This window comes from Silurus aristotelis (assembly GCF_946808225.1).
Source record: "Silurus aristotelis genome assembly, chromosome: 4".
Lineage (NCBI taxonomy): Eukaryota > Metazoa > Chordata > Actinopteri > Siluriformes > Siluridae > Silurus > Silurus aristotelis.
This window is the reverse complement of record NC_139577.1, coordinates 12,874,751-12,891,985: the sequence shown is the minus strand read 5'-3', so window position 1 is coordinate 12,891,985 and position 17,235 is coordinate 12,874,751. Positions and strand designations below refer to the sequence as shown.

Genomic DNA, 17,235 nt, shown 5'->3' with positions numbered 1-17,235 from the left:
TGTCTTAATTGCTGATCTAGTGTATAGGTTTGCTACGGTTTTGGAGGCCCCACATCCAAACCCGATGCTCTAGGCAATTGCCTGCTCTGCCTACAGCTAGCACCGGCTTTGACTGCAGCTATTGGGATGGATATAAAGTGCTCAATCTCAAGCCAAGCAGATCCTGAGACTACAAACACTTTGTCCATCATACTAGGAATAAAAAGTAGTCATAAAAATGAACCTGTTCTGACACACTGAGACATTCAAACATGCTAAGAATGCATTCCCTAAAACGCCACCACAATATACACAGATTTGTACAGTACTGTTTACGCCAAACAACAGCACCCGATGGCGCACGTCGCTCCCTCCAAATAGTCATCCAGCCATATGACTATGACACAGGGTGAAATTTGGATTTGTTGTTGATCCAGCTGGCTTTTACCTCCTCACTCCTTATTGGCTTCGTTCGCTTTCTTGTTCTTAATATTTTATATCCTTTATCTGTTCTGCACCTTAGTATTAAATCTGGATATAATCTGTAGCTGTGGCCTGTCTGCTCGCTTGTATAGTGCAGTTCTCCACAAGCTGTGCCACTTTTTTGCACTTCTCACATACTCAGTAAACCCATGAAACAACTGGGCGTGAAAATCCAGGCAGCTAGAGCAGACACTACTCAGCAACAACTACGACTCTGTAGTTCCGAGTTAAATTTTTTTGCCTGTTTAGCTAAAAGCTACCAATCCTGGCTTGCCTGGTTTGTACAGCTTGTGTATATGTAGTAAACATGTAGGTCTTCTGTATATTAATTAATATAGTATACATATAGTGTACATACATGTATTTGCAAAAAAATCGGGACACCTGATACTTTCAGCCATATGTGACTCACAGTTGTATAGGATGTCTTTAAATAAGGGAGCATTCTTTACTTGAACTAGGAGATCCAAACCTGTCCGAGCATTCCAAAGCCCTTGTGCATGAAGTGGCTTCCATTAAGATATGATTTACATGGGTTGGAGTGGAAGATCTTCTGCAATAGAGCTCTAAACTCAACTCTATTTAACACCTTTGGGAAGAATTTGTACACTGACTGCAACCCACACCTCACCTTTATCAGTACCTGAGTTTACTAACATCCTTGTGGATGAATGAGCACAAATCTCCACAAGCACACTCCAAAATCTAGTGGAACATCTTCTCAGAAAAATAAAGGTTATTGTAATAGCGAATGGGAATTTAATGTGGAATGGGAAACACAAATTCTATTTCTTGCTTTAGTTGTTTGTAGTGCTGGTGTGCCTCATGCTAGTTTTGCTATACATTATTTTTGCTGGGTTAGCTAGCTAACACCAATTATTTTTTCCCTTGTGATAGTCATAGGTTGTGTCCAATCACTAATAAGGATTAATTCTTTCTGAGAAGGATGGGTCAATATCATCCTTGACCACGACTTGGCTTGGAAGTTTGTATGTTCAAATCCCAGAATAACCAAGCTGTCACTTCTGGGCCCCTGAGCAAGGCCCTTAAACTGTGCAGTTGCACCAAATGAGATCATTTTAAGTCTCTTTGGATATGAGCAAGTAGGATAAATTACCCCCCCTATCTCACACTTGTTCACAAAGATGTCAGAGCTGCTCAAGTATTGCTCAAGATTGCTCTAAGCACCATTTACGCAGCCATGGCATCCTTTTTCCACACCCTCAAGGTTTCTATTTTGGGTCATGGTTGCCAGAGAGAGCCTTCTCTCAGCTGTAGTTCTCACTTTAAATCACTTTAATGAACTATTGAGAAATTTACTTATTAGTTGAATTACACCACCCACAAGCAATGCTTGTTCATAGAAAAGTGGTGATGCACGTACTTGCAGGCATGCACATACACAACACACACACACGGCAATATTTGCAAACTTCAAAAGCTTGTAGCAGTTGACATTGTGAACTAACTTTGATTCATATACAATATCTGACCAACTTCATGTTCTCTATCTCTCCCTCTCTCCTTCTCTGTCTTTTTCTCTCTCTTGTTCTCTCTCGCTTTCTCTGTTTCTCTGTCACTGCGGCACCACACAATCCCAAACCCATTCTTGCACATTCCTGCCACCTCTGTGCCCATAGCTCACTGAGATACAATAGCTTTCTCCTTTGAGAACAGCGAACGAAGAGCTTACAATAGACTCCGCACCAAAGAGCCTTTGCATTGTATTCTCGGATGGTAGGAGATAAGTCTTTTCGTGCTACCGAATAATAGCTTGACTTGAGTGGGAGAGGTTAAACTTTGCTGTGTGTGTGTGTGTGTGTGTGTGTGTGTGTGTGTGTGTGTGTGTGTGTGTGGGCCTGTTCTGCCCGGCAGTGCCCTCAGAGCCTGTGCATGAGCGACTTGCTGAAAGGCTCAGCAAGGCTCTGACGCCTTGTGCTTCATGGCGGCGTTACGAAGGTGGAAATTACCTTACTTAAATAAGCAATACTGCAATGGCTTGAGCATAATCCGCATATTTGTAGAGTACAGTCATTAGCCCAAAAAATGCCCTCTCTTTCTCTTATGCCTGCTGCTAATAAAAAGCCTTTTCATCAGATGAAATAACAGCAAATAACTGTACTCGGGAGGAGAAAATATGCGGATTATGCTCAAACCCTTGCAGTATTGCTTATGTAAGAACGTTTATTTTGACCTTCGAGTCTCACGTCAAGCTACAGAAAAGCAGCACTCAGACATAGAGAAATACTGGGAAATGTTTGGGGATCAAACTGTGAAGGTAGCCAGCCTATAGATATCATGCTGTCAAGCTTTTAAATACTACTACAGTGCATATATGTATCTAAGCTGCTATTCGATGGGTTTATGATAATTGATGGCTGTACGGCTTAATAAAGTATTTGGGTCACATCGAATGAAAAAATGTATAAGAAAGTGGACAAATCGAGATGTGTGTGTGTGTGTGTGTGTGGGGGGGGGGGTCAGTAGATAAAAGCTGCATGATATCATGGCACAGCAGCAGCGTCGCAACTGTCCGGTTCATTTGCATGCCCTTGTTGTTGAGAATATTACTTGAGAGCATGTCAGAACTGTCTTAAAGGAAATGAGATGGGGATGGGGGTCGGAGTTACGATCTAAAGGCATCGTCATTTCCTTCTGTACTTGGCTTTCTGAAACCCAGTGCTTGAGATGTACGCTGTGATGATCCTCTAATTGAGCGTCATGCTGAAACGAGTGCTAGATTTGACGCCAGATGAGTTAACAAGAAGACGAGGCTACTGAATCAGTACACTGCTAAAAGCCCTCTAGCTCAAATGGAGGTCTCGGCACAGTTCACAGTTAATCCTTTCGACGCATCGTACGTCATTTGTCTGACATACCGTTTTAAATAGCGCTGCTTTGAAAGTGTGTTTGTGTCTGAAAAGAATCAAGAAAAAGGAAAAAAGTGGATTATTAAGACATGGGTTATTTCTTACTTGCACTGTCTTCCATCCCAAGAAGACTGAGGTGTAGTGTGATCGCAACTGCAGGTTGATCCAGGGCTTTCACTTGAATTAAGTGTTTGTATGGAGCAGAATGTTTGTTTCAGTACGCTTCTGTATACATTTTCGACAATAATAATTAACAAGGAACCTACTGAGGGGTCCTGGGATTTGAATTTAATGTTATTGCTACATTATTTATTCTTAATGTATTATTTATAATGATAATATAAATGAACATTTCATATGAACATTTCTTGTGATCTGATTCGATGGCATATTTTATAAGGGTAGATGTTAATTGCTAAGTAAATAATCACTGGCCATGCAATCATCTTTAGCCATCCTCAGGCAGTGTTTGTTCCTTCTAGAAGATGTTCCACTAGATTTTGGGGTGTGTTTGTGGAGATTTGTGCTCATTCAGCCACAAGTGTTTTAGTAAAGTCAGGTCCTGATGTAGGTGAGGCGAGGAGGCCTGGGGTGCAATAAGTGTTTAATTCATCCCAAAGTGTTCAGTAGGATTCAGGTCAGAGCTCTATAGCAGGCCACTCAACAACTCATGTAAACCATTCAGTATGTTCATTGAGCATTGTAATGCTTGGATCTCCTAGTTAAAGTGAAGGTAAAATATTTCAAGACATCCTATACAATTGTGTGCCTCCAATGGTGTGGTAGTGCTACAGGGAGGAACCAAATATTGTTAAAAAATCAGCTGTCCCAATATAGGTAATCCCCAACTTTCAATGGAGATGCATTCCGATGACACCATCGTAACTTAAAGATATGGTCGAGACATGGCCAAGACTACCCAAGAGTCCCAAAGAATGGGGTGATCAGTGTGGGGTAGTATACTGTCATTTGTTAATAATTCAACTAATTACAGGACATCATTTAGCAAAACAGAGCAATTTACACTACCGCACTGAATAAACTATACAGTATATATGTATGTTTAATCCAATTCAATTCATTTTTATTTGTATAGCACTTTTAACAATGAACATTGTCTCAAAGCAGCTTTACACAGATAATGTGGTGATTAAAAGTAAATATGTTCTTTATGAGTAAGTTTGTCCCTGATGAGCCGGTGGCGACTGTGGCAAGGAAAAACTCCCCGAGATCGCATAAGGAAGAAACCTTGAGAGGAACCAGACTCAAGAGGGAACCCATCCTCATCTGGGTTGCACCGAATGTCCATTTGTAGCAGATATACGATGTTGCAGGGTACAGTGATGATGATCAAAAGCGAAAAGTAGTCCTGAGTCAGTGTAGGAGACTGTTGACATTAATTACAGTCTAATCCATCCTAAAAGCACCCGTATTACTCCAGAATTTCATGGAACACCACCCAAGGTGTTGATGAGAAACCGTCCCAAGCTGCACAGAGTGGCCTCCAATCGAAGAAAACACTATCGACTATCGTATGTGGCAGATGGTGCATGTTTGCCTGTCGAAAAATCGAAAAATCATAGGTTGAACCATCACAACCATTACAACTCTGCCATATACAGCCATTGTAATTTTTACATGCATTTTGACTTTGCTCATATTTACAATTCAAAAACAACATATTAGAACTACTGAACTAACGGTTCTTCCATGTCATGACGTCTAACTCCCATCCCGCTCTTTCATTTCTGTTTATTCGGTGAGTTAGGACAAGGGAAATGTGCTGAACAAATGACTTAAAAAAAACAAACACTTTTTTCATGTTTTTTTTATTTTTTTTATTTTTACAATAAAATGTTGTGTACTACTCTGCAATTTCGACTGTTTACATTAGAGTTATACATACTGACGTACACACAACTGTGATTATGTGAAAAAGCACAGGTGGCATAACAGCAACAAAAAAATACTTGCACAATTGAGACCCAGATGGGTTTTTATTCACTAGCCATGGGGTGTTTTTCTGGTGTGTCTGTTCACTTGTAAATAAATAGAAAAAATGTGTGGAAGAGGAATAGGCAGACAGTTGCAGGGCTGGTGAAAGGGCTTCTTCCAAATTTGCGCTTATGTTAGAGAGGCTAGTTTGTGTAATTTGGAAACTGCTGATCTCCAAGGATTTTGACACACAGCAGTTTAGAGAGGTCTGTGGATGCATTGTTGATGAGAGAAATAAAAAAAAGAGCATCTATAGTGGAATCGGCTGACAGGATGGCTATGGTAACTCAAGCAACCACTCTTCACAAACACGGTGAGCAAAAAAGCATCTCACAATATAATACACATTGAGTCATGAGGCAGATGGACTACAGAAGTGAAAAATAGATACAAAAATACACAAATTATTTCGATTCTATATTTATTTATTTATTTACATATTTTTTTTTTTTTTACATTCATCCTGTTATATTTATTTTAAACCCTATGTTTTATTTTATTTTAAGAAGAGAGAGGACAGTAACCCTCTACCTTTACTGCCCATGCTGTTCTCAACACCACTGCTTTTCCCCATAATACCACTTAATTTCCTGAGAAGTGGCGTGCTGACGCAGTGGCCAGCCAGAGGAAGGGTGTCGTAATGCATCTGGACCCGCCATTGCCCCACAGGGATAATGGCTCTGATTGCTCCTGATTCTTCGTCTCTGCGATATACCTCATGTAAAATAAGTGACATTTAAAAGGCATTGAGATGTGAAAAGGAGGGAAGAGCATGTATGTGTGTGTGTGTGTGTGTGTGTACAAGAAAGAGAGGGAGCAGAGGAGAGAGAGAGAGAGAGAAAGAGAGAGAGAGAGAGAGAGAGAGAGCAAGGGAAGTAGTAATCTTTTCACCTGAACGATGAATAGAGACGAGTGGGCCTGGGGGGGAGAGAAGTCCCTTCTTTGGCCGGCGGGGGAGCGACAGAAAAATGATAAGCCCCTGTGTCGTAAGCTGACCCTCGCTGCTAAGCTTTTTAACTTCCTCCTGTCTGTTCGGTTTTTCTCTCTCCCCACAGAGAGAGATGTGTGTGTGTGTGGAGGATGAGGGGGGCTGTGCTGTGGCAGTGGGTTGACATTGCTTCTGGGAAGTGCTTGAGTCGGCGTGCTAAAAATCATTTTGGGTTAGATAGAGGCCCCCTGAGCTGGCCCCGAGATATCAGCACGCTCATCTTCGTTTAGAGAGAAAAGCGCCAACGTGAAGCACAGCCTGCAGGCTCAGCGCTTGTTGTCCAGTGTGTGTGTGTGTGTGAGAGAGAGAGAGAAAGAGAGAGAGAGAGAGAGAGAGAGAGAGAGAGAGAGAGAGAGAGAGAGAGAGACTGCAGCGAGAGCTAAAGCCAGCATATGGTTGTGCTGCACTAGGCCCTTCAGCAAGGGTTCTCAGCCTTTTTTGACTGGTGACCCCAGAGTCCCGGAATTCTCACAATAATTAGTATCTGTGGTAGTAGTATGCTTACTAGTGTAAAACATTTTACATTTAGAAATACTACACAACCCCAATGGAATGTGCTTTTTGAATATCGGCTTCCACATTTTGTCCCCATTTGCTGTTATAATAACCAACTCTTTTGGGATGATATTCTATTACATTCGATAGTGACTTTGTGGAGATTTGTACTCATTCAGCTACAAGGGGGTTAGTAAAGTTACTGATGTAGGTGAGGTGAGGAGGACTGGGGTGCAGTCAGTGTTTCAATTCTTTCCAAAGGTGTTCAATAGGGTTGAGGTCAGATCTCTATAACAGGCCACTCAAGATCTTCCCCTCCAACCCATGTAAACCATATCTTCATGAAGCAGGCATTATGCACTGGGACATTGTCATGCTGGAACAGGTTTGAGTGAAGGGGAAAATGTAATTCTACTATATCCAAAGCCATCCTTTAATAGTGTGCCTCCAACTTTGTTCAAACAGTTTGGAGGAGATACAGTAGATGTTCATACGGTACGACTGGAGAAGTCGGATGTCCCAATAGTTTAGTTTTTATAGTGTATAGTATATTATATTCAGGGCAACCAATCACATTTAATTGTGACCCTACTGCCACCTTTGCTTTTACAAACCCGTCTCCGCGCCAGTATTCGGTACCAACAGTTCGAGTGACACAACTGTAATATTATATAACATCATTATCTACCTATTTCAAACTACCTTTCATGATTCCCAGTGTAAATTGTATTTAATGTCATTCATTGTTTTCATTGTGCTAACAGTGTAATTAACAAGTTATCAATGGTGGAATGTAATGAATTACATTTACTCGCATTACTGTAATTGAGTAGTTTTTTGTGTACTACTTTTTAAAGACTTTTTTTTTTAATCTGTCATTTCTCCTCTGTAGAAAAAAGGAACTCTGTAAATCTTACTATTTACTTACCTATTTACTAGTTTTGACTTTTATTTGAGTAGATGTTTATACCAGTAACTTTACTTGTACTTAAGTAAAATTTCAATAAACAGTTGATTTATTTATTTATTTTTTTTACAATAAATTAAGTAGAAAATGTCTTAATCTTTCCACCTTTGCATATTATATGATATATTTTCTCATTATTCATTGAATCAAAATTAAACTGTCGTAAGAGCTACAGCAGAATAGAGCATGCAATACACATTATATGGCCCAAAGTGTAGATATTTTCGCACATACGTGACCGAAACAGCAGGTAAACTGACTGTACCTGACCTGAGTGACAGGGAGCTTCCATTTTTTTTTCTAATTGTCAGTCATATCAGTATAATTGAAAGTAATTACTGGTTTTGGTGCTCACAAGGTGTGGGCAAATGACACAAAAGGAATGTAAAACGAAATCTTTATATTATAATTCATATTTAAATATAGAATATGGATTAGATTTTAAAGATTTGCCAGTCATGCAGTTTTGCAGGTGGAATATTGTGTATATACACAACACACACACACACACACACACACACACACACACACACACACGAGTGGATCATAACTGAATTTTTCTTGTTTGATGCCATTTTAGTTCATCTCTATTCTAGGGTTGTTACCTGCAGTCACGTTCCATGCAGAATTTGGAAATGGTCCTGGTGTTCTGATCTGATTAAATTAAGATAATAATATAAATAAAATGAATCATCTCAAAAATTGAGATAACAATATAAAACAATTATTATTACCAGTTAAATAATGATAGCCCCTACCTACCTTCATTCATATCTTTCACACTGCATTATATTAAATTGCGAAAATCTCTATTGTCCACAAACTTTTATATTGTATCTCCAATTCTCTCTCTCTCTCTCTTTGTCATTCAGTTTTACAAGCAACTGAAAAAGGTTATCAATAAATAATTATAACTCAATAGTTCACAATGATTGAGGTTATGCTCAACCCGTAAACTAATGCTTGAATGTCAAAGAATGTGGTGCGAATATTTGAGTCTGAACAGGGAACAGTAAGGACACGTGGGTAATTTTTCTACCCTCCAAAAGTACCACTGTGGCATGTTGTCATGGTTACTGTTTAGAAGTAGCCCACCCTTGTCATAAGAGAGTAGACTGTTGCTGAGGAGAGTTTGGCAAATGGCTGCCTGTCCACTGGAAGCACTTCACACACACACACACACACACTTACCTGGTAAGTGCTTACACATTACCAGGTGATAAAATAGTATTGTTCCCTGCTCTTACAGTACCTGCTGCAGGCTACTGTAAAGGTGTATGCATGTTCTAGGTTAATGTTCTGTTGTAGGTCATTCCTCTGGCCTAAAGGAAGACAAGTTGAACCGCTAACCTATAAATACATTTCTAAAATGTTATAATATGCATAATTGCTGTCTTAGGCCAAGAATCTGTTTAAAAAAAAAATTAATCGAAATCTTAAAAAAAAAATCGAGAATCTGTTCATGAACCTCTAGTTTCCAAAAAGCTCTGCTCCGGCCTGAAGCCTTCTCTTTTCTCATCTCCCATTAACCCATTAACCCTCTATACTTTTCCCTTTTCATTCCTATTATAGCTCTCCCCTCTCCCGCCTTAATTGTTTATATACATTAACATTCTCCAAATAAAGCCTGTCCAGGTGACAAGGCTGTAATTTTCGCACTGCCCCTGCTTTCGTTCCGCCTCCGAGAGGAGGGAGCGATTGCAGTTTGCTGCACTGCACCCGTAATCCGTGGTTGTCAACGACCCTTCGCCATTTCTGACTATGCTAATCAATCAGTCGCATCACACTCATGCTCGTCCGGGCCTGCTTTTAGACTCATGCCCGTGCTGCTGATATATCTATTAGCCTGCCGTCAAACCCGCTCCACCCACTCAGATGAGATTCTAAATTTTTTTGCGCTGGTTGATAAGTAAGCTATCAGGCTGGCGGATAAATAGCCGAGCAAAGATTTGTGCCTGCTCTCAGCGTGGGTGTGTGCCAATAGTGCTAGCTTTCTCCACTCGTTCTGGGCTGCACACAGGCACCCTCAGCCAAAAAGATTGTTTACTGAGAGAGGAGAACAGGCCTTATCGGCTCGGCACAGTGTTGTAGACCGCTGCTTTAAAAAACACACTTGTGTGTTAAGATGGGCTGGGTGGCAAGCTTTTTCCCTCTCCCTCCCGTTCTGTGTTATTCTGGTCCGAAGCTTCAGGCGAGTCTTTTTGTTGTGTGTTTGTGTCCGTGAGAGACATTTTGAGAAAATGTCCATGAGGTAAGTTTTTTTTGGAGGCAGAGGCCACTAGGATGTCATGCTGCACTCACATGCTGCGGTGCGTGTGTGTATATGTGTGTGTGTGTGTGTGTGTGTGTATTCTCAGAGGCACCTTGCGGTAGCTTGTGTTATCCTGAAGATTGTACGCATTTGTGGCTGTGAGTGTGCTTTCGGTAATCCCGAGTGGGAGTGAAGTAGCGGTGTGAGGGAACAGATTGGCAGTTGATCATGCTGAAATGCTCCCTTATCCGTTATTGGATCTGAAATGGAGGCGGCTTAAGAATTATCGGAGGCCAGCGTTAATGTGGAGATCATCTGAAGAAAGCTCGAGGCCCGCCCTGGCAGCCTACACACAAGCGTATTGCAGCACACTCATGTTCCTCTTGCTTTTCTTTTCTCTGCATGCTTCGGTTCTTCTGTGTCTACCAGATCACGTCCTACTCTCAGGTAGTTTCGCCGCCATGTACATGACAGCAAAAAAACGGTGATATTTACATGATATCATGGGATACTAATATGATATGTTTGTGTGTAGATGTTTGTTTGAATGCATGGAGTGGAGCAGCTCATGTGATCAGGGACCAGTGCTGATGTCAGGATTGACCAGCTGCTACGCTTTCCGAAAGTTTGCCAGGTCAAGAGTTCACGCAGCTTATAGCTGAAAGAAGATTACGTGTTAACTTCAGTACACGTTTTGAAACATAAAATACGCTATAACTAGACTGTGAAATATTTCTCTGTTGAAAAGTTTTTCTTCAGATTTGTAACCATTTAGATTTTTTTCACCAAATGACCCTTGTGTGTCCAGAAGGATGCTAAACAAATGAATTTTTACTATAATTATCACTATATACAGCAGGTAAAATACGTATTCAACACGTCGTATTTCTCAGTAACGACCATTTTCCTCAGTAAATATATTTCTAGGTGCAATTGACATGAAATTTTTACCAGATGTTGATAACAACCCATGCAATCCACACATACAAACCAAACCATAGATATCCATGAATTAAGTTATGTGTAATAATATGAAATGACACAGGGAAAAAGTATTGAACAACATTAAGTAAGGGAGGTGAAAAAAGGCATGGAACACCACGACAGTGCAAATTAATATCACCTGGTTCAGTCCAAACTGATGGCATATATAAAGGTGTTACACAAGAAACATTTTATGATGGGTAAAAGCAAAGAGCTCTTTCAAGACCTTCGCATCTTAATTGTTGCAAAACATACCGATGGCATTGGTTACAGAAGGATTTAAAAACTTCTGAATGTTTCAGTGAGCACTGTTTGGGCCATAATCTCTTCTACCGGCCACGTCCAGGTCCTTCTCGCAAGCTGTCTGACAGAGGATTGAAAAGAATTGTCAGAATAGTTGTTACAAGATATTATCACAAGAGCCAAGGACCACTCGTGGAAAGCTTTAGAAAGACCTGAAATTAGCAGGTACAATTGTTTTAAAGATAAGTAATGCACTCAACCGCCATTGCCTGTGTGCACGCTCACAATGCAAGACTCCATTGCTGAAGAAAAAAACATGTTGAAGCTCGTTTAAAGTTTGCTGCACAACATTTGGACAAGCCTGTAAAATACTGGGAGAAAATAGTCTGGTCAGATGAGACCGAAATTGAGCTCTTTGGATGTCATAATACACACCATGTTTGGAGGACAAATGGCACTGCACGTCACCCCAAAAACACCATACCAACAGTGGTGTTTGAAGGTGGAAACATCATGGTGTGGATTTGTTTTTCAGCATACGGTACTGGCAAACTTCATCGAATTGAAGGGAGGATGAATGGAAAAATGTACAGAGACCTTCTTGATCTGCTGCCATCTACCAGGATGATGAAGATAAAACCGAGGGTTTTTTAACATTTCAGCAAGACAATGATTCCAAACACACATCCAAGGAAACTCTCAATAGGTTTTAGAGAAAGAAAATAAAGCTGCAAGATTTGCCCAGCCAATCACCTGACCTGAATTCAATTGAAAATCTATGGAACAAACTAAAGATCCGAGATCATAAAAGAGGCCCACTGAAACTCCTACAGCTGTCATTATCGACAAAGGCTTTTGTATGAAGTATTAAATACATTTCAGTAAGTGCATGGGTTTGTTCCAACATCTGGTAAAAATGTCATGTCATTAGCACCTTTAGAAATATATTTACTGAGAAATATGGTGATGTGTTCAATAATTAGTTTATCGGCTGTGAATGTATGTATGTGTGTGTGTATATATATATAAAATATGGTCTTGAAATCAAATCAGATGTTTAGATTGATTAGACATTAACCTTATGGTATTATACAATGATTACCTTGATGTACAAGTGGATTTATTTAACTGTATTTAAATTCAAATCCATAATGATAGGACAATGTATAATATATCAGAATCATCTTTAAGTACCATGGGTTGCAAGTACAATTAAATCGTCATGCTGTGCTGGTGATATAAAAATATGAAAAACTAGTAAAATAATAAATAAATGCAAAGACATCAATTTATATGACAAATTATAAGGTATGTGAAGTAGTGCAATGATAATTTTCCAGAATAAGTCTAAGGTGCACGGTTGCAATATAGTGGTGTTTGTTGATTGTGTTAATGTAACACAGATAAAATTAACAGTGTGGCGTTAACATTACTGTTATATTAGTGTTAATGGAAGGAGTTGATGGTTTATATATTTTTTCCATGTACAAAAGTATAACAAGGGATAGGTTTTGTGAGCAGATTAAAAGTAAAGCACATCTTACTATATGTCTATTGTATGACTGACCAGCTTTAGCTCCATGCTCATGTGTGTAGCGTGTGTGTGTGTGTGTGTGTGTTCGTGTGATAGTGTTTTTTTGTTTTTTTCTTTTTCAGAATTGATAAACAATGCGGTAGATAGCTGTTCCAGGAGAGAAAAAAATAAAATGGGATAAAAAAGGTATAGATTGGGGATAGAGGGATAGTAGGATAGAGGAAAAAGGGTGAGACAGGTCTATTTCTCATCTGGTAATTGAAGGTGAGAAGTGATTGCATTATCCACAAGAAAGAGACTTAAGCTGCTATCACCTCATGAGCTGCTCATTTCCTCAAGTGCATCTCATCTCTTTGCTCCAGCATCACATGACCACACACACGCACACACACACACACACACACACACACACACACACACACACACACACACACACACACACACACACACACACACACATTGATGCAGACACATTTTAAGCCTTGCGATGAAATTACATTGCCATTGGCACAACATTTATCCATGGTACAAATAGTGTTAACATAATATAAAATAATGAACAATTCGGAACCCAAGCTGACTTAGTGAGACATTTATTGGACATGCTGCATGACATGCCGAGGTACGAGGCAAAGCGATTATGACAATGTTGGAATTCTCTACTAATAAGAAAGGTCTCTTAATAAATAAGCATCAGGATGGCAGCATGGTCCAAAATCAGGTGATGACTGGACAGAATTTGTAGAAAGGGCAGCAATAATGGCAGTTTGTATTACGTTATGGTAGCTTTTGACAAGGAGGTGGCGTTGGCAAGAAAGTTGTTGCATAGTATCAGTTTTGTGGTAAAAGTCACTTCCTGTTTGGTGGCTTAGCCATCAGATTTGTGTTCTCATTACTGATAAACTGTTATGAGTATTCAGGATTCTTAAGAACTTAAATACTTTTGGGCACAGGACTTGGAAGTTAATTCTCTTTAATTAGAGACCACTCTGTGCAGATGTGGATGGTTCTACACCAACAACCAGAAGATCCATGAAGTTACTGAGCAACTCAAGAACTTTGCGGGTGAATTTGGACTGTAAATAATATCAACAGTTTACTATAATGGCTCAGGGCAACATGTTGCATTTAATCGCTTTTTAGTGCACATCTCAACGATGATGGAACTGTAATGAATGGACATTGGGTAATGAAGACGGTTCCCTTTTGAGTCTGGTTACTCTCAAGGTTTCTTCCTCATGCCATCTCAGGGCGTTTTTTCTCAAAACAGTCTCCACTGGCTCGTTCATTAGGGATAAATGTTTACGTTTACGTAAACCGAAAACCGCGATAAATGGACACTCTGGACACTGGACAGAGTTCCAGTTTCAAAAAACAGCACCTAATATGACCAATGAACGACGTTCTTCTTCCATTACCTCATAGTTGCTAAGACTAAGTTTTACGACCTCTAAATGTCACAGACGTGCGTTTGTCTTCCCCCGGTTCCTGATAAATCCTGCAGCGGCCTCTCAATATGTCATACAGCTGATCAGGCAGAGGAATATGTGGAGGATAGCAAGCAGGAGGCTGCCTTTTTAATGGCAGAGGCATATGTTGACGTTTTATCAATAAGCATTATTAAATCGTGCTTGGGTGAGTTAATCTCAGGTTGACGCTGCAGAGAGGTTGAGAGAGACAGGCGTTAACAGGCCTCTGTGAAAGGCAGGTCATAAGCTGCTTATTATATCGACTCTCTCCCTCTAACACACTCTCTCTTTAAACGTGCACTCGCACACACAAATATCCCCACACGGAGCCTCTGTTTCACTCTCACACTTGCATAGGTGTTATCAACACAAATACACAAGTTTTTAGTTTGTGTAGAGATGCATGCTGAAAACACAGCACACAAAATTGTGTGTGTGTGTGTGGTGAGAGAAACTATTCGACTCTGATATGTCCATAGAGAAGTGGATAAACTCGAGAATGTCCCAAAACACAAAACAATCGACTCTAGTGCCATAGCTTATTGAAATGAGCGTTTATCTCTTCTACTGCCAGAAATGTGTGTGTATCTGTGTGTGCGTGTGAGAGAGGGAGAGAGAGAGGGAGAATAGTGGGGTTAGCAGTTGTCAGAGCTAGCTGAAGAAGCAGGGGCTGACAATGGGTGATAAGCCCGCCAACCTGCTCCTTCTGATTATCGCCTGCTGGACCCCCCATTCTTTCTGTGTGCAGCTTACACAGCTCTAAGTAGCCAGAATGTACTGTGTGTGTGTTTCAAAGGTGCAGGAAAAAAAACAGATAGACAGAGCACCGTGTAGCCGGATTGCAGATGAGCAGTTTCTGTAGAACAGAGATGTTTAAAGGAAAGAGCAATAGGGCAGATATTTTGTTATAAAAGAATCAAAATGATTTGCAGAATTTTGTTTCGCATCGCAGACCTTACCCGGAAGAAGGATGTTTGCGAACTGACATCATATCAGATAACTGAGACAGCTGCTGATTCTTTTGTTCTACATCCTCCAATCATAGATACTGACCAGATACTGACCAACACTCAAACCCCCCCCGCACTGAAATTGTGCTTCGTTTTATGTTTATCCAATGGCCTGAAAACTGTATTATTTTTTTTTGTCTCTGACCCGTTTCTGTTTCTCGTTTTTATCTTTTCTTTTTCAGGTGTTTGGCCCTCCGAAGAGGTGATGACCTACTACTGTCTGAAGAATCGTCATATGTTTATGTGAGTCTCCCCCTTTCCCACTCGCTTTCCTCTCTCCACCCCTCCACACTCCAACCCCCTCCCCTGTCCCCCTGCACCCTCCCCTCTTGCTCAGGCCATTTGACAGAGATGCAAGGGGCACTTTTTGATTTGCACTCAAGGCGGTACACGAGCCTTTGATTTCCTGTTTTTACATTCAAGAGGCAGAGGAGGGGAAGAGAGGCTTATCGATCACCCAGCCACAAGCTGAAGGTCAACTGGGCATACAGCGCAGGGTGCTGAGCCCTTAGAGCTCGGTGTGTGTGTTTGAGTGTGTGTCTGTGTGTTTGAGCTCTTAAGGCAGAAGCTTGTGATACCATGTAAAAACTCAATTGATACATCGGCTGCTCTTTTACTTTTTTTTTTTCTCACCCCCATTTCATACTGTGTGTGTGGCCTGGTGTGTGTGTGGCCAGGTCTTTCATCTTAGCGCTACCTGGTGGAACTTTTCTTTATTGGTCCCTGTACAAATACGGAGTTCATTATTAGAGCGCAATAGATCGAAAGAGAAAGATACAACAACAACAACAAAAAAGTTAACGTATGCTTCCATTTCTCTGCTCGCTTGCTGCGGTTTGTGCCTCTGTCTCTCCACTAGCCCACTGTACAGCCAAATAGCTACCTGTCACTGGCTCTTTGTCCCTTGTGCAGCTCATACAAGCAGCTTTGTGCACATTAAATTTTTAATTGCACTCCTTGCAACAATCAGCCTTTTATCCTCTTTTCAGCCTCTGCGTCTGTGCAAGTTTATATATTACACACTGGAGACAAGAGAGACGCGCGCCGCAGCCTGACTGTCACTCCGAGCTCGCAAGTATGCGCGCAGGTACAGCAGTGTAAAGCTCAAATAGGCTACATACAAAATGCATCGTAATTGACGTTGATAATATTGATGCTTTGGGAAAAAAATGTGCAGGGGAACAGGCCTTGCGCGTCACACGTTTTAAAAAGTTAAGAGTCACTAGTACATTTACGGCATTAGCAGACAAAGGTGCTTTGAAGTCTTTATCAATTAATAAATCAACAATGGATCACTAGGTTGTAAACTTAGGATACCATCAACTAAAAACTCTGTTGAGAGGAATTATAGCACTTTTTTTTAAACAAACAGGGAAAAGGAAAAATAAGTGCTAGTTCAAGTATTTCAGGACTTCACCGTTGACTTCCAGGGGAAGTTCATTCCACCACCTCGGTGCCAAAGCAGAAAAAAGGAAACAAAGGAAGGTACTTTATGCTTGTCACATATCCCAGCGATCGATACAGCACCTCTGGGCAGAGGACAGAGGCCTTAAGGGCCCCAAGATTAGCAGCTGGGCAATACAGGGGCTTGAACCCCCGACCTTCCAATCAGTAACCCAGAGCCTCAACCACTGAGCTACCACAACGAGTCTTGATGTGTCCCTAGAAGAAACATACACCTATTAGAAACATACAGAATTTTAAGAGTCAGTAAAGACATGAGGTCTGTTCTCTGTCCGAAATTTGAAAATGATAACTGACCACATGGAAAAGATATATGGACAAATGTTTTAGATCGCATGACTTTTTCCATATTTTGGCTCTAGAAATTGTATAGGATAGCTTTGGATGTGTAGCATTGATTTTCCCTTAACTTACACTAGGAGACCGAAAACTGATATAGCCTGACAAAGGCCTTGTGGACAAAGTGAACTCCATGAAGATATGCTTCGCATGAGTTGTAGTGG

The 17,235-nt window shown here is 40.6% G+C and overlaps 2 protein-coding genes across 2 annotated transcripts in view; both read left to right on the top strand.

Moving 5' to 3' along the window:
- The window catches only part of LOC310725217 (uncharacterized protein), a 222,464-nt gene that overhangs the window by 137,140 nt on the left and 68,089 nt on the right, over positions 1 to 17,235 (top strand). The window lies entirely within an intron of this gene.
- camkmt (calmodulin-lysine N-methyltransferase) overlaps positions 1 to 17,235 on the top strand; it is a 105,681-nt gene that overhangs the window by 65,015 nt on the left and 23,431 nt on the right. The window contains exon 4 of the mRNA XM_083540082.1: positions 15,451 to 15,511. Within this exon, the coding sequence (XP_083396208.1) occupies positions 15,451 to 15,511 (61 nt within the window). The remainder of the gene's footprint in view (positions 1 to 15,450; positions 15,512 to 17,235) is intronic.